A 21,570-nucleotide genomic window follows, 5' to 3' on the forward strand; every position below is an offset into this window, starting at 1 on the left:
AGCCTGGTACTTGCTGTGTTGGTTATCCTCATGTCTGCTCATAGAGATTTTATCTCTGCAACCACTTCCTGCTTCCTTCCACAAACCCATTCCAGTGGATAGAGTGAATCATTCGACCTGGAGAGTATATGAGAATGTTTTCCTTTGAGATCTTTGCATGCTGTACCTCCTTGAGAATGCTTCATCTGGCTACTCTGGTCCTTGGGAATTCAGAGAGGAGAGAATCCCTATCACTCTGGCATCTCTTTCTCAATAACTGTGCCTCGATGGATAGTGTGTCATAGAAGTCATCCTATCATATGGGGGCTTGTTTTTCCTTGATTTAAATTGTGAACTTATTGAGTACCAGGATTCCTTGGATCTCTCCACAGGGCTCATAGGGCACAGGGCTCCAAACCAGGGCCCTGGATCAATACTCTTTCATTAAGTATAAAATCTACAAATAACTAACTACCTGAAGGCAAGAAAGTGCTGGGAGCTCAAAGCGAGACAGATGTTCATTATGAAGAGTTGGAGGCTCCTCTTGAGGCAGTGTCATTTATCATCAGAGTCACCATTCGCTGGCCTTCCTCTTTTGGTAATAGTAGTGCAAGGTGGTAGGGTGGCATGCCAGGGAAGTGTTTGGGGGGTTTCCCTTTTGAGAAAATGGTCCCTGCCAATCCACCCTCCACCCCCTGCCAAATCTCATCTTTGCCCCTGACATCACACACAAAGGGCTGAAGAGGAGTGAGAGGTCACCATTTGGGAGGAGAAGTGATGCTTGTGAAGAAAAACATTGACTGGTTTTCTTCCTTAAAACTGAGGGAAGGGGGACCCTGAAGTCTGGAGTCGTATTGAGGAAGGGAGGCTGATGTATACACTGGGTGCATGGTCTTGCTGACGTGTCCTGTCACCATCAGACAGGCTGGGAAGAAGGGAGGCAAAAGCCCTAAGAAGCCAAGAGGTGGGCATAATGGCCTGGTTCCTACTTCAGGTCCACAGTCCAGACTAGGAGGGAGGGTGAGGTTGGAGGCAACCAGGTTTCCCAGGAACCAACCCAGTATAGGGCATACAGGTGCTTTCTGCAAGGGAAATGCAAGCCCATGGCTGCTGACTGCAAGTCTGCCTGATGTTAGACCTATTCCTCCAAAGGAAGCCACAGAGCCCAAGGGAGCTTCTTGGAATGGAGTCCTTCTTTAGCTTTGCTTACTGGGTCAGGCTGCTTCCATACCAGTTCTTCATAGAAGGGAGTCAGTCAGCCGTGGTGGCAGCACACTTAGTTGTGGGCAATCCACGATGCAAACTGGGCTTCTCTCTTTACTTCCACACCTTGTTCTGGAGGTGAGTTTGTGCAGGGAGGAGGAAGGTGGAACTCCCCTTCCCTCCATGCTCCTGGAACTACAGGTCCACAGGCCTGTCCTTGTAGGGGGAGGGCTTAAACAGAGTATGCGGTTAGAGTTCTTATATGTACAGGATTAGGCCTTCATAAGTATAGCCAAGTTGCTTTTTTAAAACACTGAAGTATAGTTGACAAGGTTACGTTAATTTCAGGTATACAACATAGTGATTCCACAACTCTTGTGTTATGCTGTGCTCACCGCAAGTGTAGTTACCATCTGGCACCATATAACACTATTATTCTATCATCGATTATATTCCCTACTCTGTACCTTTTGTCTCAGGGACCTATTGTTTCCACAACTAGAAGCTTGGCCTTCTCACTACCTTTCACCCCCTTTTGCCCATCCCCCACCCCAACCCATCTGGCAGCCTTCAGTTGTCCATATTTTTGAGTCTGTTTCTGCTTTGTTAGTTGATTTTTTTTTTAAGATTCTGCATGTAAGTGAAATCATATGGTTTTTGTTCTTCTCTAATTTCACTTAGAAAAATACACTTTAGTTTCAACCGTGTTGTTGCAAGTGGCAAGATCTCATACTTTTTTATGGTTGAGTAATAATCCATTACACACACACACACACACACACACATTTATCCATTTGTTTATTGTTGGGACACTTAGGTTACTTTCATATCTTGGCTATTATAAATAATGCTGCAGTACACATAGGGGTGCATATTTTTTTTGAATTCATGTTTTTGTGTTTGGAGGTAAGTACCCAGTAGTAGAATTACTAGACTGTATGGTATTTCTATTTTCAATTTTTTGAGGAAACCCCATACTCTTTTTCACAGCAGCTGCACCAATTTACATTCCCACCAACAATGCATGAGTTCCTTTTTCTCTACATCCTTACTTGTTGCCAACACTTGCAATTTCTTGTCTCTTTATACTAGCCACTGTGACAGGCAAGAGGTGATATTTTGGTTTTGATTTGCATTTCCCTGATGATGTTCAGCATTTTTTCATGTGTCCTGTTGGCCTTCTGTATGTCTTCTTGAGAAAACGTCTATTCAGGTCCTCTGCCCATCTTTAACTGGATTATTTGGGGGGGCTTGTGCAAAATTGACCAAGATCTTCATAATTTGGGACATTAAGCTCTTATTGGACTATCATTTGCAAATATCTTCTCCCATTCAGTGGGTTGCCTTTTCATTTTGTTGATGACCTCCTTTGCTGTGCAGAAGCTTTTTAGTTTGGTATAGTCCCAATAGTTTATTTTTACTTTTGTTTCCCTTACCTGAAGAGACCGATCTAGAAGTGAAGCTGTTTTGATAAATAAAATGACTCAAAAATTAAGGAATTGGATGGGGGTCATTAAGGGAGCAGCTATCCAATAGGACAGAAGATTTCTAAAAAGCAAAATGGTAGCAGATATTGGTAAATAGAAGGGGGTTTGTATTTAGATGGTCAAGGATAAGACCTCTCAGTGAAACTCATTACTTCTTGAGTCTCAATGGGACTGACTCTGGGCTGCACATACATGGATTCTGCTGACATCTCTGCCAAGCAGGCTGAAACTTTCTCACCTCCGAGCCAGGTAAAGACAGGTTCAGAGTGGTGACTTGACTTGTGACCTGGCAAGGCTAGTCAGTGGTCAAACTGAGAGGCAAACTTGGTATCTGCTCTTTCCATCCTGTTGTCCTACTGCTCCAGCTGTGGAAGGTCTACTGGGCACAGGAGACCTCACAGTCTTGTCCATACTAATTAAAAATCATGGCCTTGCTTTAACCTCACATACCTCAGTTAGAAATATGGAATGCATCAAGGATCCACTTACTCTTTCCCCCAGCACTAAATTCCCAGGGAGCCTCAGATGCCACGAAGGAGAGGGTGGGACCTACTGAGAGTAAGAGCCTGTAAGAGTGTGTTGGTCCTGTCCTCCCCTCAGTGTGGGTCTGAGTTCTGTGGCTCTCCTCCCCAGTAGCTGCCTCCAGTTTGGGGCTTGGCATTGATCTGCTGATACCATCTGAAGAAAGGATTGACGGTGTTATAGAATTCAAGTGCTCTATGATTACGTAGAGCACTTGTATGGCTATATGATTACAGGGACAGTTGACATCTGATCTCCAATGTCCTGCCCAAGACATATATGTCTCCTTTTCTCACATTGTGTTGTAATGTCTATTCGTTTGCATACAACTCGAAGACCTAAGCCATGATTATTTTAACAAAAACTGAAATAATAATTATCATTGTCTTTGGGTGGTGGTTCTTCTTCTTCTTCTTCTTTTTTTGTAACTGTATATCAAGCACTGAATTACTATGAGAATATAGATGCCTCAGTACAGAACACTCCAAAGAAATGGAAGACTAGGCATGAGGATTAGTTAAGAATCTGGATGAAGAAAGGGGCCCACTGCTATGCTGGACATAAAGCTTTCCCACTTCCATTGTGTCGGGAAGGTCATTTCAATTGCTCCTGTGGGTTGTGGCGAAGTTCTAAGTGACAAGTGATGGAGAGGAACATCATAGACAATGTGTCCTTTACAAAGGAGGCCAGTGGCTTCTGTCCTGCAGGGTTGAGCCACTGAGCCTATTTCTTATATTGCTGGTCAAACAAATTCATGCATTTGTCATTCTGCCTTTGAGCTCTGAGTTAATCGCCTTTTATATTTCACCGCTTAATTCCTTTATGAGGAATAGCAGACAAGTGGGATCGCCCATTCAAACACTCTTGACAATCTGAAAATCCCTCCTTTGGGGGATCCAATAAATGCTCATTTGTACATTTCATACTTGGGAACACTGGAACTCAGGAAACTTAAGATACTTTCAAAAGTGCATTCTGGAAAGCAAAAGTTAGTTTCTGTCCCATGTGTTAACTATAGACATTTCTCTGCAGAGTTACAGAAATAGTTCTGTAGCAGTAGTTCCTGAAGTAGCAAAGCCTAAAAAGAAAAAAGACAGGTTCATTGTAAAGTGGGTATACTGATAGTTTTGAATCCATATTTGAGGGTACAGAAATAGCCTGTTTTTATCTTGGTTGAGCCATGCTTGGGTGCATGACTAACCCTTTCCCAAAGACTGAGAAAGGGGTCAAGTTGGATTTTCAGATATGGATCAAGATGAACCACATGCTTACAGAGTTTAAAGCCCTGTTGGCCATGGTGGCCATGGTGGCTGACATTGCCGAGAGCTGGATAGGAGTTTAACCTGTCAATTTTCCCTGAGTTGGCTGAGCAATCTCTGTGACCAGATCTCTTATGGATCTCCTTATATATGGAAGGATGAATCTCTCGATTGCAAAAAAGCAACAATAGGTCTTTGTGAAGTTAAGAGAAAATAGATGAAGAGTAAGCTTTCCAAAAATTGACCACCTTTATGGGAGGAAAGGTAGCAAGAGAAAAAATTGGACTATAGATGCAACACAAATGTGAAATTCTGGACTGAAAGCATGAACGCCATAAGCAATAGCCTTCCCTTGCTTCCTTCTGCCTCCCGCTGAATTTCCAGTGCAAATGTAGCCCTGCTCCCGGGAGGAACCAGTAACCAATTTTTCAGCTGCTTCAGCATCTTTCTGCATCGGGAAGGAGAATGTTAAAATTGCATTTTCTTGGGATCTTTACGCCAGAGAGAATAAATCATGTTGCCTTGCAAACAATAAACAATCCCATAAATAGAGGGACCAGGCTAAAACAGAGTCCTTGAGGTGCCATGTGCTGGGTAATCAGGCCTCAGAGAAGGTAACTCGCCCAAGCATACTCTTTTGTGAGTCCTCCTTCGCGAAAAGACAACATAAGGCTGAGGCGAGTAAAGTCTCCCAGTAATATTAGCTCGACAAGATTTGATTTCGGGTGAGCTCACCTACAAAGGATGAAGCTGTCTAGGGCAAGACCCAGGCTGGAAAGGGATATGAAAAAAGTGGGTCAGTGACCAGGCTAGCCCCATATGAGGAGTGGGGCCATCCTGTCTCTTACCCAGAAGACAGAATGCAAGCACCGGTTTCTGGAGCTCCATTCTGGCGAGTAATGTCATGAATGTCTGATGCAAGTCAGTGGCTGACATCAACCTGACCAAACTACCCATATGTGGTAGGAGTCCAGCCAGCAGACTCAGGATGGTGGAGGAGAAAGTAGCCAATCATGAAGAGGCCTGGCAAGGACTAGGAAGACAACTGGAGCCCCATCCATGGGGTGAGGCGGAGGGAGGGATGGTCTGTGGACCCAGAGGAAGGAAGACAAATACTGCTGTTGCCTCTGCAGAGTGGGACAGAAGTCAAAGCCCCCCAGGTTGGTGTGTCTGAGACCGTTTGTTATTCATTCATTCGCTCATCTACTGAGCATCTACCAAATACTAGTAGGTTAGTCCTGAAAGGAAGCCATTCCCTGCTCTCCCAGTAGGAGAACCAGAAAGGAAAACCAGACAATGACCGCACAGGACCAGAAAATGTAGCAACAGAGCTGCATCAGGACTGTGGAGCACCTCACTCCAGCCAGAGCTGGGGTGGCAATGAATCATTCCCATTTACCACTCGACCATTCTGTGCTGGAGCTTGGTGCCTCCACACATGACCTCATTTATGTCTTATCTCAACTGTATAAAGCAGATGTCAATATTGAGGCTTGGCGGAGTCTGCTTGCTTGCTCAGTGCCACATCAGCATCAAACGCTGGGTTGAGGATTTGAAGCCAGGAACTATTTTGGCTCCAAAGCCCATGCTCTTTTGAATGACTCAAAGCCCACAAATATAGAACATCTACAGCCAGGAACACTCCCCCAAAGACTCTTTGAAGATCATTCTACCCCAAAACAACAAGAGAGAAAGATAATAGAGATTACAGCATGAGACAGAGAAAGAATTAAAATAGTGCTTTTAATATAATTTTCAGCAAATGTACAGTGTGTACTTTACATCACATATTTCTAAACTGCTCATCTGGAAAATATAAGCTGCAAAAATACAGAATACCACACTCAAAATCTATTGAGTATGTGCTTTTTTTCCCCCATCCCTTCTGTGAAACAGGGTCATTTTTACCACCCCCGTACCCTCACCCCGTTGTAATCCAGCCTCGGCTGCTTTGGGAAGAGCTGTTGGAGCCTTCCATCAGAGAAGCATTCTGGAGAGGGGGTGTTTCTAAAGCGTGTCAGCAGGACCTCCCCACAGGAACCAAGGGAGGGATAGGCCAAAGGGAATTTGCACACCTGGTCAACATTACTCTTTAGCAACCCAGGAAAATTGCCTACTGCAAGGGTTCGGAGGACTCCTGACCACAGACACCTCCTCGGTCCTCATCACAGGCCTGTGCTGGGGGCCTCAGAGGACCACTCGCTGGCCGGATAATCCACACAGGGACCCTTGGGTTCTTGGGCAGGGCAGAGCACGCTAAGTCAGGCCTGCGAGGTCTGTGGATAGTGGCGGGCTGTTCTCTGGAGGAGGAGGATGAGGGCCAGGCCCTCAGCTTCTCACAAAGGAGTCTTCTGAAGGTGAATGTGACTCGGGGCAGGTTTTCTCAGTCTCAATGTCTTGGTACTCTGTGCCTAAAAAGGGAGGAGGGAAGAAGAGCCAAGAGGAAAAAGAGATCGGTCTTTTCTGGTTTTCCTACTATTTTTTTTTTTTTAAGGCTTATATAATACCATCAGGGCTTTCCAGTAGAATGGACAAGAGCAGAAGTCATGCAAGGAAATACTGAGTTTTGCTCCATGTAACCCCAAGGGGCCAGATTTTAAGCCCAGAGACCTCTGTGAAGGCCATGTCTTTCTGAGAAGCACATTTTTCTAGGTATCTATACCAACACTCTGCTAGGGGTTTCTTCTCTGGGAATGAGTAAGACGTATCCCAGTCATTAACTTGTCCTCATCTTCTGTAAGTCACCAGGGACAGGCCCTGTGTTCTGGGACACCAAGTGTCCCTGCAAGCCTGCTGGTGTTGTGGCTGAGTGCCGGAGAGCACCCGCCTGTATCTTACGTCCTGCTTTTTCCTCCAGCATCCTGGACGCTTTTTTCTTTCCAGCCACAGGATGCACCACACACCGCGTCAAACAATCTCCTCACTGGGGCAAGGTTTTTGAGCCTATGCCACCCTTCCAAAAGAGATGTTGTGACTTCATCTAAAAGACATTAAAAACCCAGCTAGTCCCTGGGATGATTTACAAGCTGGGGAGGTCTCGCTGAGCATGACGTGCGGCTCTGCTGTTCAGGGATAGGCACAGTGGAGACCTACAAGTCCCCACTCATTTACGTGTCCTCTTTAGACTCTGACCCAGTGACAGAAAAGGTGACAGCGGGGAAATGTCACTCTTTTCCTCAGGATTTTGCAGCTGAGATCTGGCTGATAGGAGGCAGCCCCTGTGTTCAGAGCAATTCAGAGCATCCTTCCTCAGCTTCTGGGAGGATCAAGTTCTTGTGGTCTTGGTGGGGGTCGGGTTCTGCTGGAAGCCTGGGGAACTGGGAGCTGGGCAGGGTAGGACAGAAGCGAGAGTTGGAGCTGGTTCTTGTGTCCAGAATGAGCAAGATAGGGGACAAGGAGTGGCCAGGACACTTCTACCGATGTGGCTAAGGTGGAAGAAGGAAGGAAGGGTGTGTTTAAAGGTCTTTGATGTTTCATTATTAAGGTAAAAAAGTTTTTTTTTTTTCATTTTCGATTCTTGTGCCCTAGGCAAAATGTTGCAGAGGTCTCACCTCCGGCTCTTGGCTCATTTCTCTATGAAATGCAGATTTCTGTGGGGGTTTTCCCAAGAGGAGATGCCTGCTGGCATCGGAGCTTCCTAAGAGGCAGATCTGTGCTCTTGAGTTGGTGATGACGTGCTGTAGTACAGCACTGGTTCGGGAGTCAGACCGACCTGGCATTGGTTCCTGGTGGCCTTTCTATCTGTGTGACCTTGGGAGCCTTCAGTAAACTAGTTAACTGATCTGTAAAAGTGGAAGAAATTAGACTTCCCTTTCCCTGCTGTAAAGCTGCTTGGGTGCATTGCCTGGGACTGTGCCTAGGACGCCTGGCAAGTAGGTAGCAGGCTCTCACATGTGAGCCCCCCAACCCCTTCCTCCTTTGAGGTGCCGGACTAACCTATGTCTTGCTTGGGTTCCTTCTGTAATGCAGCTTCCTACACTGTGTACTTCCCATTCATCTTCTGACCTTGGATGATAAAATTGAACAGTTTTGACGAACCTATCACTGTGACAGCTCTCTTCTATTAAGTTAGCATGAATTTAAGAAAAACATTATTTTGGGGGATTTAATGGCAAGATGTCAACCTACAGAATGTTTAAACCTCCAGAAAATTTACCATTCTGTTTGCTTCTAGAAGAAGAACACAATCACTTTGCCTTATGGAAAAATATTCAGAATTTTATGCTAAACATCAACTACTAATTGTTGGCCTGAGTTTAATGCAAAAATAGAAACATCTAGAAAGTCTGTTCCTAAAAGTCTAGTATCTGATCATAGAGTAAGAGCTATCCAAGCAGTGGCCAGCATTGGTATGTCTGAAGGCCCTGGGCCAGAGCCAGAATCCTGGGGTTGATGCTGAGGAACATGGCGGTGCCTGTGGGAGGTGTCTGGGGTGTCCCCACTGAGCTGGTGACCAGCCCTGAGGAATGTCTCTCTGATGTGTCAGAAAATGTATCAGAGGAGTCTCCTGTTTCCTGTTACCGTCGGCTTCTGGTAGGATACCTCATAGAAACTGATCACTGGGCACTGTGGTTAAGACCCAGAACAGCACAGGAAGAAGTCCCCAGAAGGCAGCTGTCGTGGTGTCCTGCTGGTTATGTTAAGAGGCATGTGAGAGTGGGTAGGACCCACAGTCCATTTGAGCCCGAGTCCTCTGGAGGAGGCAGTCCCTATGGGTGGAGAGGGCGGTCTCACTTCTTGCTCAGTAGGCGGAGGGTACCTGTACACCTCAGATCACGGGCTTTGGATCCACACGACCTGGGTTGGAATCCCAGCTCGGCTTCATGGCCTTGAGCCAATTCTGGAAGCCTTCCCTGCCTCCTTTTCCTCTCCTGTATATTGAGGCTAATAACAGTTCCTGCCTCACAGGACTATTGTTGAGATTAAACAAGCTCCTATGTGTAAGAATCTGGTTCACAGTATGTGCTCGGTAAATGTTAGCTACTATTATTATTAGTTTTTATTAGTGTTTACCGATTACTCCACCTGGTGTATTAGCATCACGGTGCCAGTGTTTCATGTTGGTGGGAAGGGATGTGAAATACTATTTGGATTTAAACTCATCCCTTTATTCCCTCCCCAATACCCATTTCACCACCTAAAAAAACAGGACAATTACTGTGGCAGAACTATGCAGTATCGGAGCTGGAAGGAGCTGCAGCTCAAAGTCCCCTATGGAGAGAGAGATGATGTTGCCTCCGTTGTAAACCCTGCCAGTCATGGCTACTTACCTCATTCTTGGAAAATGGGATACCTGCCTTAGACTCCTGTGGGCAGTAACGTCAGGGCTGGTGGACAGCTGGCCTGTAGGCCCCCTCTAGCACGTGACCTGGTCCATGCTAGAGCAGTTTCAGCTGCTGGAAACCCACCCTCCCCCCAAACGTGCAGTGCTGCTTCAGAACTCAGCACACTCCAGCCCTTGGCCACTGTCTTTGTAAATAAAGCTTTATTGGGATACAGCTCATGCGTTTGTTTATACATGAGCTGCTCTCCCGCTACAACAGAGTTGAGTGGCTGTGACAGACACCGTATGCTTCTCAAAGCCTCAAAATGCTTACCAGCTAGCCTTTTACAGAAAGTCTATCCACTTGTTCCTGAGGTCGTCTCAGGAGAGCAGACCTCCTGCCCCATCTTTCTGGCAGACCCCCACTGCTCTTTGGTTCTTGGTTCTAGACCATGCCCCCCACCGCCCCAAACCTTCCTCATTCCCGAATCCAGGAGGCTGAACTTCCCATCACCATGAATCCGCCCTCCTTGGGCCCAGTCAGAGCTGGGCTCTTAATATTGTTATTCTATTGCTTTTGTGTGTGTTCAGGTCCGTCTGGCTCATGGAACTGTGAGCTCTTGGAGGATGGGATCATGTCTTTTTCATCTTTGTAGCTGGTCCAGAATCTTCATCAAGGAATGAATGAATAAATACATGTTTAGAAACGGTCAAGCTCATACAGTACATCCCCAGATGAAACTAACCCTACAAAGGGAAATCACGCTACCACGTGCCTGATCTCTGGGAAGGAGGAGTTCGATCCTTGCGTCCAGGGCAGTCCCAGACCTCTGAGGTATAGATCTTTGCTTTTTGGAATTTTTCCATCTTAGGCCTTTTAGCTGTTGTCCCTTCTGCCATGATGACCAAGCACTCTGATATCCCCTATAAATTTGAGAACAGGAAGGCAAGGGTGGGTGGCTGTGGCCAGGCAAGGTAGTTTCCATGTGTTACCCTGGGCAACAGGCCCCCGTAAGAGGCATCTGAACAAAAAATATCTTCTTGCATATTCTACCAGTTGGGGATCCTTCAGTTTTACAGGTTTATTCATCAGCAGCCCTAATCTCCCAGGGGGCTGGGTCTGAAGGCTATTTAGTGCAAGTTGCTCCAAGAGGTTAGGTCCTTGCACTGTTCAGAACTCAACCACGCAGACTGAGTTGGAAGCAATGGTATAACAGACAAGGAGGAAGGGCAGAGGGAGGAAGCGAAGGACGGTGGTTTATGTTCCACCCTGGTTTTCCAGGCTGGACTTAATTTTCACTAGCACCTTCTCTTGGATAACGTGGCACTTCTTAAGTATTTGGCCTGGATTCTAACGTAAAGAAAAACACAGCTCATGGCCGAGAGGAGGCTGAGAGGGAGCGAGCAGCAGCATGAACTCATCAATCAAGCCCCTACTGTGTGTCTGGAACTTTCTCCCGAAACCATCAAAATGGGCAGAGAAGAACAGCACAAGTCAACGAATCCTGGTTTTCTCCCTTCCTCTAAATCAAAAACCACACCAATTACACACACAACGCTCGAGGGGAACTCCACCAAGACCGTAAGAGAAGTTTCTCCTGTCTCCCTTCTCCCTCTGCTCTTGACTGTATGATTTCTCGACACCGACCTTTATTGCTTTAATGCTGCCCAGTCCAGTACGGCTCTGCCAGGCCTGGCTGGGTGGAGAAGAGATCACCCTTGTGAGGGCCTGAACAGCAGGCAGCAAGAAAACCAGCCTCGCAGGCTCCTGGAAGCCAACAGCGACTTTTCCTCAGTGGGTTTCTCTGTGAGTATTGTGTGTGTGTACGTACACACACACGCGCGCTTTATTTTCTCGATTTCACGTGTTCCTCAAGGAACCACCTGCTCTCGAAGTGTGGAACATAATCCATGAGTGACCAGGTTGAACCTGTTTCCTGAGAAAATGCCTCCGGGGTGGTGGTGGGGGGGTCATTCCCAGGGACTGGCCAGGAGCCCCCGTATGGAACAATTCGGCAGGTCACCTCAGAGGACCTCTCTTGCCCCTTCATTAGCCGTGAGGAAAGCCTGTGTGCGGCAGCCTTCTGGTAGTGGCAGTGGGGAAAGGGATGGGAAATCTCGCCATGCCTGAGTGAAGGGAAACTCTAGGTCATCCCTGAAGACAGGGAAGTGGATTAAATCAGGGATTTAAATGGAGACACCACTTTAAAATGTATAGGCCTAATTAAAAAAAAAATATATCATCTCTAGAGGAAGCAATTGTACTGTAAGGTGGTTGAGAAAGAAGTGATTTTTATGGAGAGGCACACTCCTTCCTGTTTGGAAGACATTAACAAGCCTGTCAAAGGATTCCTTGGAAGCTCTTGGCTTCCCCTTATTATTTTGGCTGCTAAGTACTAGCAGCAAACTCCTTACTGGGGGACTGGGAGAGGAGGCCTCTCTTGCTCCTTCATTAGCTGTAAGGAAAGCCCACATGCTGTGGCCTTCTGGAGTGGTGATGGCCCCAGTGTGCCTTGACACTTCCCAGCCTTCCTCCGTGGAAGTGTGAAGGAGCAGGCCAGGCTGCTGGTCGTCCCTGACAGTGGCCTCCAAACACCCAGATGTCCCAAAGAGACATCTACTTTTACGACATGTGTTGACTTCATGTGCAGGATAATATCGGTCAAAAAAGCTTCTTGGTCTACATGTAGGAGTTAAAAACCTCTGTCATAAGTTGCAGCTAAGGGAGGCTTTTTCATCCATCTCTGGGCACGTTTGACTATGATGGCAGAGGAGTTTGGAGCAGGAGAGAGAGAGAAGCTTGGTGTTCACCTTCTAGGTTTATTCTATCCTTACATTTTCGTTTTCTCTAAGTCCAATGGAGCTCTTGCCAGGAAATCTTTTCATTCAAAATACTTCTGAAAACCAAACACATGACCGAGAGGCTAGAACGAACACTGTACGTACAATGGTTCTTTGTAGCACAAAAGGAAAAACCCAACACCAGGCTAGGTTTCCTGTTCTGCAGGAGGAGAAACGTTAAAACTCTAAAAGGTGACACGTACTGCTTTACGGCCATCTTGCAATGGGGGACTTTAAGTTCAGATACCATTGCGGACAAAACTGAGCCCTGGAGGTGTTTTCCTTTTTCATTTCAACATCTCCTTCATCCTAAAATCTCGGGGGGGGGGGAATCCAAAATGCAAACCGTTTTCAAAAAAACTTTCTTTTTAAAGCCAACGGCCCCATGAAATCATGAGGTCAGCGTGGCTCAGCGTGTGTGAACGGAGTTTGGAGAGCTACGCAGAAGGCAGTGACCTATGAGCAACACATTTCAAAACAAAACTCACCCCAGACCTGTACAGAACAGTTTCAAAGCCTTAGGAATGACAGAGCACACATATTTTATGAATTGGTTGGAGAACAATCCCTCCTCTTCCTAGTTAACATGCTGACGAGTGTCCCCATGTTCACGGACAGGGACGGACTAAAAGTAAACACACAGAAGGGTGGTTTTGGAAGCATCCTGTCCCAGGCAGCTGATCACGGTGGCCCCGCACCACGACACAAGCTTCCCTTTGAGTCGTCCTTGCTCGGCGGGGCTTTCTCTAGTTTCCGATTGTCGCGCAAATGGCCCCTTTTACAGCGTGTGTGAGAAACTGGGCACAACGGCCGTTCTTCTTTCATTCCTGATTCTTTGGTTGCCCTCCGGGGGAACTGCACATCTGGGTCTCAGGCAAAAAAGCCAACCAACCAGCAACCTTTGACATCTTTCTCAGGGCCACGAGTGGCCCGGACCAAGGTCACCGAGGAAACACAAAAGGAACATGTACTGGGCCACGTGTGTGCGCGTGCGGGCTCTCCCATAAGCTCAGTCCTCTTACGGGAATGGCCTTAGGAGGCTGGTACCGCGGACTCCCAAGAGCTTTTCCCACGATTCCCCCTCCCAAACGATGAGGTTTGCCTGCTAGCGGCTGGAGAGTTAGCCACGTCCAAAACACAGACCGAGGTCTCTCCGTTCAAGACTGACCCTAAAAACAGTGACCTTTTAATGCATTGGACATGCGGTGCCTTCCACGACCCCGTGGGTCTATTTACCAACACAGACCCCACAAACGGCTTGACAGCTCGTGCTAGGGGACCATCCCTTCTCTTGCCTATCCCCAGGAGCACCGCACACACCCACACAGCCCACATCTAAGCGTGGCTCCTCCACGAGCTGAAAAGAATGCCTCTCGGAATGTGAAACATGAATATAAAAGGGCTTCCCGTGACAGTGATCACTGAATCACGGGGAATAAAGCCAGAAGGCGAATTTGCAATTCATCACATTATCCCCTGTTGTCTCAAATGTGATTCTTTTAAAGGCAGGCTGCATAGACACTCTTTCTCAAGCATTTTTTTTTTAGCATTTTTTTTTTCCTTCTCGTAGCACATGGTATATTCTTGTTTTTGCAGAATATCCAAATGAGGATAAAACGATAAAAAAAATTACAATAGATTAATTGCATCCCTTGAATCACATTATATTTTTGGTGCATTAAAAAAAGGAGGAAAGGAAAAACCAACCAGCATCATAAACTCAGCCTGGAGAACTGTGTTAGTGATTGAAGGGTTAACACGGATTTTAGAAGTGGTTAAAAATAGTATTAGAGGATTATACATACAACAGTTTGAAATTCATATGCATTGCATTTTTTTTTTCTCTTTAAAAATGGCAAAATGTTTGGCAAATGTAAGCAAATGACTTGGACTGTATGGGTTTCACCGGCTCTGAGCAAAGTCAGTCATAGCCAGGCGAGGCCCACTGCTTCCTGAGGTCACTCTGCGGGGCTGGGGGGTGCTGCGGTGGGGGGAGATGAGGTGCTGGCCCCCCACGCCTGGCTCCCCCCCTCGGGCCCTCAGTCTTGAACATGAACATGGAGCTGGTGAGAGGTGCCAATTAGAGACTCCAGCACGGATCACCCATTAGCATCGCTGAGAGAACTCTGGGGCCTTGAACCACAGGCAGACTGGGTGAGTCGTCTACACCGTGACCCATATTGCGAGAGTTAGAGGAGGGGGCGCCCGCTCCTCCGCCTTGCCCGCTCCCCACCCTCGCGAGGAGGGGGCAGGTGGCACGGGGGTGTGTGTCCCTAGTGCTTATCCTGGCAATGTTGTCAACTTGTGATGTTTAGTAGACTTTTAAAAAAAAATTTGTTTTGTACGTGTATGTATCTCCAGAAACGTCCATCCTCCAAGCTGGCCACCACTGTTCCCTGAAATTGGCAGTGCTTGTTGCTTGCAGCTGACGGCATCCCGAGAAAGCATGAGGTGCCTTCAAAGAGTAGACTCTGGGCCCCAGCAGGGTGGACGTCAGACACACGATCCCACGCTCTCCTTATTCTGAATTCTGTCTGGCTCTGATTTTAAGAGGACAAAGGTCGTGTTGTGTGTATGTATGTGTGTGTGTATGTGTGTGTGTGTCTCTGTACGGAGTTTTTTTTTTTTTTTTTTACCTTTTTTGTTTTTTTCCTAGGAAAAACGACCCTTGGATTACTAATACAGAGTTCAACCTCCTTCCATTACTATAAAACGGACTCCATGTTTTCACACCACTCATGATCTTCAAGGTTATAGATAAATTTTGTCCTATGGGTCTGGCTTGCGGGCACAGGGTCCCTCCCCAGATTGTCTAGGGTCAGAGTAGAGGCAAAGAACTCACTGGTGCTCAGCCCGCCCTCGTGGTTTTTGATGTAGCGTTTATAGTTTTTCCGCAGGCACTGCCACGTGGTCGTGTAGAGGACGAAGGCGGACGACTTCAGCACAATGGCGATGCTGACGTACAGGTATCTGTAGGCCACGTTGTCGTACAGGACACAGGCGCCTTGCTCCCCGCAGAACGTGCTCCAGAACAGGCAGGTGGAGTCGATGCCAGCCCCGAAGATGAGGGGAGGGGGGATGAAGCCTGCGAGAGGGGGAAGGACACGTCAGGCTCCGGCTCTGCGCGGTGCTTCCCCCTACAGGAAACCCCCTCCCCGCCCCCCAGGGGGCTCCAGGGCACAGGGCTAGGAAGACTTGAGTCTGAACCCAGCTCGGCCTTCACCTGTGCACGGTCTTGAAGCCCCCTGGGCCTCTGTTTTCACATCTGCAAAATGGGGATCCTATCACTCCTGCTGAGATTGTTTGAAAGACTGACCAAAGGAACCCCCGGAAAGCCTTTAGAAGGGTGCCTGGAACACACCAGACAAAAGGAATGACGGCTGCTACTATTTTGAGAAGCAAAAGCCGGTCTTCCCGGAAGGGACCATTCCTGGTGTGGAAGCAGTGCATCCTCCTAGACGGAAACCCAAGCAGGGACTGTATTGGGCGTATCGTGTTCTGGGGTGGCCCTTCTAAGGTTGTGTGAGTACAGGGAGCCAGGACCAGAAGGGACCCAAAGTGGAACATGAGTACGCTTTACCTTGTGTCTCCACACACACACGTGCCCTGGTATGTTATGCGTGCACGTGTGTGTACACAAACATATATGCACGCATACGTGTGTACGCATGTATCATTTAAGATGAAAAATGCCTGCATGCTAACAATTTCCCATCCCCTTGACGTTCCCACTGCATTGAATCCTTTCGTTCTGAGCTGGAAACTGGTTTTAAAACCTTCACTAGAGAACATTTCCAAGTGCTTTCAACCAGTGATCAAAAGCGGCAGAGGGGTAAAAACTAGTCTCCTTCATTCACGTCTGTGTGTCTTGCCCTTGTCCAAGCTCAAAGGTGATCTGTCCTGGCTGCCCATTTAAAAGCATCCAAGGTGTTGCATCCTAGAAGAATTAAATTGGAATGTTTGGTGTGTAGCCGGGTCATGAGGATTGGGAAAGCATCCCCTGGTCGGGGGAGGGGGAGCGTTTCATCTGCACTATGGGAAATCAATGGAGGGTTCATTAATACAAATTAACTGCCTCACAGAAAAAGGATCCCTAAGGCCAGAACGTGGTGACAATCAGACCCAGGGAGAGACCTCAAAAGCAGAAGGGGATCACTGGAAGCAGGTGCCAACAGATCCGAGATCCCAGCGCTGGGGTGGCCTGCGATCCAGAGTGTTCTTTCCGGGGCCAGCCCTGGAGGGTCAGAGTTCCCACGTTTTATCAAGGAAGGTCCCCTCTGAGAATCTGATGCGATGAGATGCCTTTTGCTGGACTAAGGATCTAGCTCAACCCGCAAAACGACACTCATGTTTCAGGCGGTTTGTGGACCCCTGAAGTCCATCCACAGTCACCAGATTTAGAACACCCGTGTTATATAGGCTGTGTCCCTCCCTTCTGAGGGGCCTTCCAAGGGCAGCCAGGGAGGGAAACAGCACTTTCTTGGTTCTAACGACAGGCCTGGAATGGGTGTGGGGGAACTGCACGGCCCCATCAGTGTTGATGAGTGGGGGCAGAGCTCCCGGGTCCCCAGGCGCCGCATCCCTTAGCCCAGCCTTACCCCTGCCCAGCTCTGCCCCTTGTGAGCCTGGAGAGAAACCCCAGAAAAGGAATTTTAGCTGTTCCCTCTTTTCAGCTTGTAGGTCAGCTTGGGTCCACCGGAGGTAAAGTCCTCATCCCCGGTTCTCTGCCCCAAAGTGTCTGAAGCGTTCCTCGCCAACTGGGCATTCTCCCCGACCCTTCTTCATTTAACTGAACATGAGCCCACTGGACTGTCCTAACGACCACACAAGAGAAACTAAGTCACACTCCACATTATGCAGGTAAAGAAACGGAGATCTGGAGCGAATGAAAACTGATAGATCGGGGAAAATGGGACAGATCTGGCTGTTCCTATGGCCTGGGGATCGTTTGAACCCATTCACCGATTTCTCTGGGTTTTAGGAGTTGGTGATAGCCCCCAAGTGCTCCTCCCTCCTCTTTCTTCCGTCTCTCTTGAGGCCACTTGGTCCTAGATTGCCCATTACTAGGCGATGAGTTGCTAAGACAGACAGCAGATGACAATAGTTCTGCCATGGGAAGGGACTGACAGCACAGGGGCGCCTTGCGCATCCACCCCCCTGCCCCTGACTCCCACCACCACCCCCAATGCAAAGGGGCTGGAAGGGTTGCAGGCAAATCTACACTGGGCAAATCAGGTCCTATTTTCAGCACATGGGAGGAAATCTGCAATATAAAGAAGTCATTCTTTAATACTTGCTCGGACCAAAATAGCCCTTTAAAATGCCACTATGTAACTCCTTCACGTATCCGTAATCTGCGAGGGTTTTAAAAATATTGTGTTATCGTTAAAGTAGGGCATCCTTCTCTGTGCTAGCCGTGTCAATTTTATCCTGCCTACTGTCAAGCCCCATTACCAGATGACGCAGCCCTGGAAGGAGTCAGAAAAAGCCTTCAAACAGAAATTAGAAAGCTAAGTGCCTAAAAAGTTTTTCATATTTTGGAGAGCCTTTGTGAGAGACAAGAAGGAACTTTAACTTGGGTCGAAAGCCTAGAGGCGAGTCGCTTTATCTCTTGGTGGTTCAGTGGGGGAAGCCGTACAACAGAACTGTCCATTACAGACCCCAGCAGGGAAAGACGTACGTTGCATCTCCTACAAGAAATGCACTACCCGGAAACTCAGCCCGTGAGAACCTGTCCTCCATCACCCTGAACTCTTGCTGTTTTTCTCTTGAACTTTCACTCAGGACCCTCCCGAGGTCCTCTTCCTCCTCCAGAAGGTTAACCTCCTCTCCTTGGTCTAAGGCAGGACTCGTCTATTGTTTTGCTGTAGCTTACATGCCCCGAATTGCAATTCTGTTACTCTCAAATAAACACTCTCCCCCGCCCCCCCGCTTTCTTTTCTGGTAAAATAATGGGCTTTTACTTTTAACATCCACATTATTTAGTGATCAGAGCGGGATCCAGATAAGACCTACAACAGCTCCATGAGCAAACCAGTGCTGGTGTCCGGAGCCAGGAAAAGCGAGCTGCTTTCCTGGGGAGCTTAACCTTTGCAGCTAGGTAAGTTTTCTCCTGGATTTCAAGCTCTGCTCTGTGTTTGGAGCTCTCCAGTCTTTAGTCGGGATCTGTTTTAAGGCTTTCTTCTTTCTGAGAGTACTCATTTTGGCCTTTGGTAGGATTCCTTTTGGAATCAGGTCATTCCTGTTGAAGAACCGTGTTTAGGACATTTTTGTTTCTCTAGAGAATACATCTCTAAGAAACAGGGTCCCAGCCCTCAAAATGCTTTGAGGGGGGGTGCTCTCCCCCTAACACCCCAGCTGGTTTTATGTTTAAGAACGGCCGACCCCTTTCATGCATATTTCTAACAAAACGGGCCAACTTAACCAGAAGTCACTGGAACTTGATGGAAACTTCCCTCTTCCTAAATCAACTCTTCTCAAAACGGATTGGGCAGGCCTGGCTGTAAAATTACCAACTGAAGGGGAAGCCCATCTTGATTGGTATTTTGAAGCTTCCAAACCGTTATCGGGAACCTGAAATTTAGATTAGCTAAGACAAACAAAGAAAAAAGGGCGGCTGAGGCCACTCCTCCCCTTCCCTGTTCTGTCTCAAGATGGAGGGCAGCGCCCTGGCTCAGGTCCAACCTCTGACGCCATTTTCCTCTAACTGCTCTGCATCTCCTCTACCCTGCCCCACGTTAATCCTTTCTCTCAACCTCCCTTTCCCTCTGAAGGAACTCTTAAAGACATCTTAAAACCTTCCCCTTTAAAGTTAAGTCTCGGAGCATCCAAATAAGCCCTACATTTCTTATGTTCCCTGGAATAAAGCCAAATAGTGAGCCATCGTTAAAGACTTTCCCAAAGTGACTGAGGAGCCCCATAAGGTTTGCTCAAGAACTTAACAGACTTATTCCCATTTACTAACCTGGTTTCTCGGATTTATATTAAGTCCACATGCTTGTCGGTGAGGGCCTGGCCAAGCAATGGATGAAACTAGCCCGATGGGAGCAGCCTGAAGGGGATTTAGAGAAAGCACACCCCTAACTTTTGGCAGGATGCTAGAACACTCTCTGGAAAGCTTCGCCGAGCAATTACAGTAGCTTTTACTAAGCCTATTGATTGGAACAAAATTCAGGTTTGCACACAAAAGCCTGTTGAACCTGTTCATGACTATTACAATCAACTCCAAATTGTCTTTAAAGAACATTCTGGTCTTCCTTTAAATGTAGAATCCAGCTGGGGAGCACTGAACTCAATTCATTGTTTGTTATTGTTAGGTATTTTCTTTCTTTTCTTTTTATTATTATTTTTTTTGAGAGTGAGCGAGAATCTCAAGATTCTCCCTACTCAGCACGGAGCCCGACACAGGGCTCGATCTCAGGGCCCTGAGATGATGACCCGAGCCAAAGCCAAGAGTTGGACATTCAGCCGACTGAGCCACCCAGGTGCCCCGGTATTTCTTCTTTAGTTGAAAGGACCAGGATGGAACAGGAAACTGCCCACCCCAGATTCAATTTGGCAAATTAGCTCACTTGTACTGTAGGTGAGTTACCTAAAAGAAAGTACTAAAATTCTTAATTTTCAATGCTGGCAAATCAACACCCCTAAACAAAACCAACCCTTCCCTGATTTCTGCTATTACTACTAAGGGCCAGGACCATGGGACAACAAACAAGGGCTGTAGGCACCTTCTATCCAGCCTTCGTGATGTCCTCTTAATTCCCAGTGGTGGGGTTCTTCCCAATCCTCTCTCTGGATGAGCTCAGAGAAACCAGTCTCCAGACTGGGAATGAATTTCTTTGTCTTTATTGACCCCAGAGCTAAATTCGTATCGCTCAAGCCCCTGCCTCAGGTAAGAAACCAGTTCAAATAGTGGGGAATCTTTAATAAACCTCAGCAGCTTCCCATTTCTGGACCTATTCCCCCCTGCTCAGGCCCACTGATACTCACCCTTTTCTCCTTATTTACTTATCAGGCTCAGATTTCTTAGAAAAATATCATGCCAGAATGTCTTTTTCCTAAAGAACCTGACCGTAGTAATCAAAATAGCCAACCCAGTGAATTAAACGACCCTTTGGCATCTAGTATTTGTTCCGACTCTGCCTGCATCATGGCTGAGTCTGGGGACACCCATCATTTGTCTCTATGGATCAGTTACCACCCCCCCCTTTTTTTTTTAAGATTTTATTTGTCAGAGAGAGTGAGCGCAGGCAGAGGCAGAGGGAGACACGGGCTCCTCCCTGCTTGGCAGGGAGCCCGATGTGGGACCCGATCCCAGGACGCTGGGATCATGACCTGAGCTGAAGGCAGCCGCTTAACCAACTGAGCCACCCAGGCATCCCAACTACCACCCTTTTTATGGGCAAGTTGTTCCATTGATACTGGCAGGATCCACAGTATACCTCCCATCAAGATTCAAACAGACCCCTCAAAACCTCTCTCCAGAAGTAATCAATACCCTATAAATAAGGAAACCCTTCAAGGCATCAAGCCCATAATAGTAGATTACAGGGCCCAAGGCTTTATTAGCCCCTGAATTAGTCTCTGTAATATCCCTATTTTACTCACAAGAAAACCCAGTGGCTGTGGATGGAAGTTCGTCCATGACCTCGAAGCAATCAATAACATTACTATCCTTCGGTACCGGGTAATTCCCAACCCCCATACATCATTGGTAGCTATTCCCACTCAAAGGAAATTTTCACTGTAGTTGGTCTGTGCAGTGCGTTTTTTTCAGTATTCCAGTGGATAAGATAGCGAATTATGTTTCTGATTACACCTAGCTGGGAATGCCCCAGGGGTTACAACAGAGAACTTTTCACAAGCCTCACAAGTTGATTTGGATGATGTTTGTTACAAGAGAGAGGATTTCCTTTTCTGCTCCCTTTCTTAACCTTTTTTTTCTTTTTTTTTTTGAGAGAGCACAACCACACCCACACACGTGTGCATGTGCACAGGCAGGGGGCGAGAAGCAGAG

The 21,570-nt window shown here is 47.3% G+C and overlaps 1 protein-coding gene across 4 annotated transcripts in view; it reads right to left on the bottom strand.

The window, feature by feature from the left end:
- Positions 1-6,174: 6,174 nt before the first annotated feature.
- SLCO3A1 (solute carrier organic anion transporter family member 3A1) overlaps positions 6,175-21,570 on the bottom strand; it is a 301,019-nt gene continuing 285,623 nt past the window's right edge. For 2 of the 4 annotated variants that reach the window (XM_044231113.1, XM_044231112.1), the window contains exons 10-11: positions 15,397-15,639; positions 6,175-6,861 (exon numbers count right to left, since the gene is read on the bottom strand). In XM_044231113.1, coding sequence (XP_044087048.1) covers positions 6,779-6,861; positions 15,397-15,639 — 326 coding nt within the window. In that variant the 3' untranslated portion in view covers positions 6,175-6,778. Of the gene's footprint in view, positions 6,862-14,202; positions 15,640-21,570 lie in introns of those variants that run through there. The other 2 variants (XM_044231111.1, XM_044231110.1) reach the window with 1 other exon arrangement.

Source organism: Neovison vison, chromosome 13 (genome assembly GCF_020171115.1).
Source record: "Neovison vison isolate M4711 chromosome 13, ASM_NN_V1, whole genome shotgun sequence".
Taxonomy (NCBI): Eukaryota; Metazoa; Chordata; class Mammalia; order Carnivora; family Mustelidae; genus Neogale; species Neogale vison.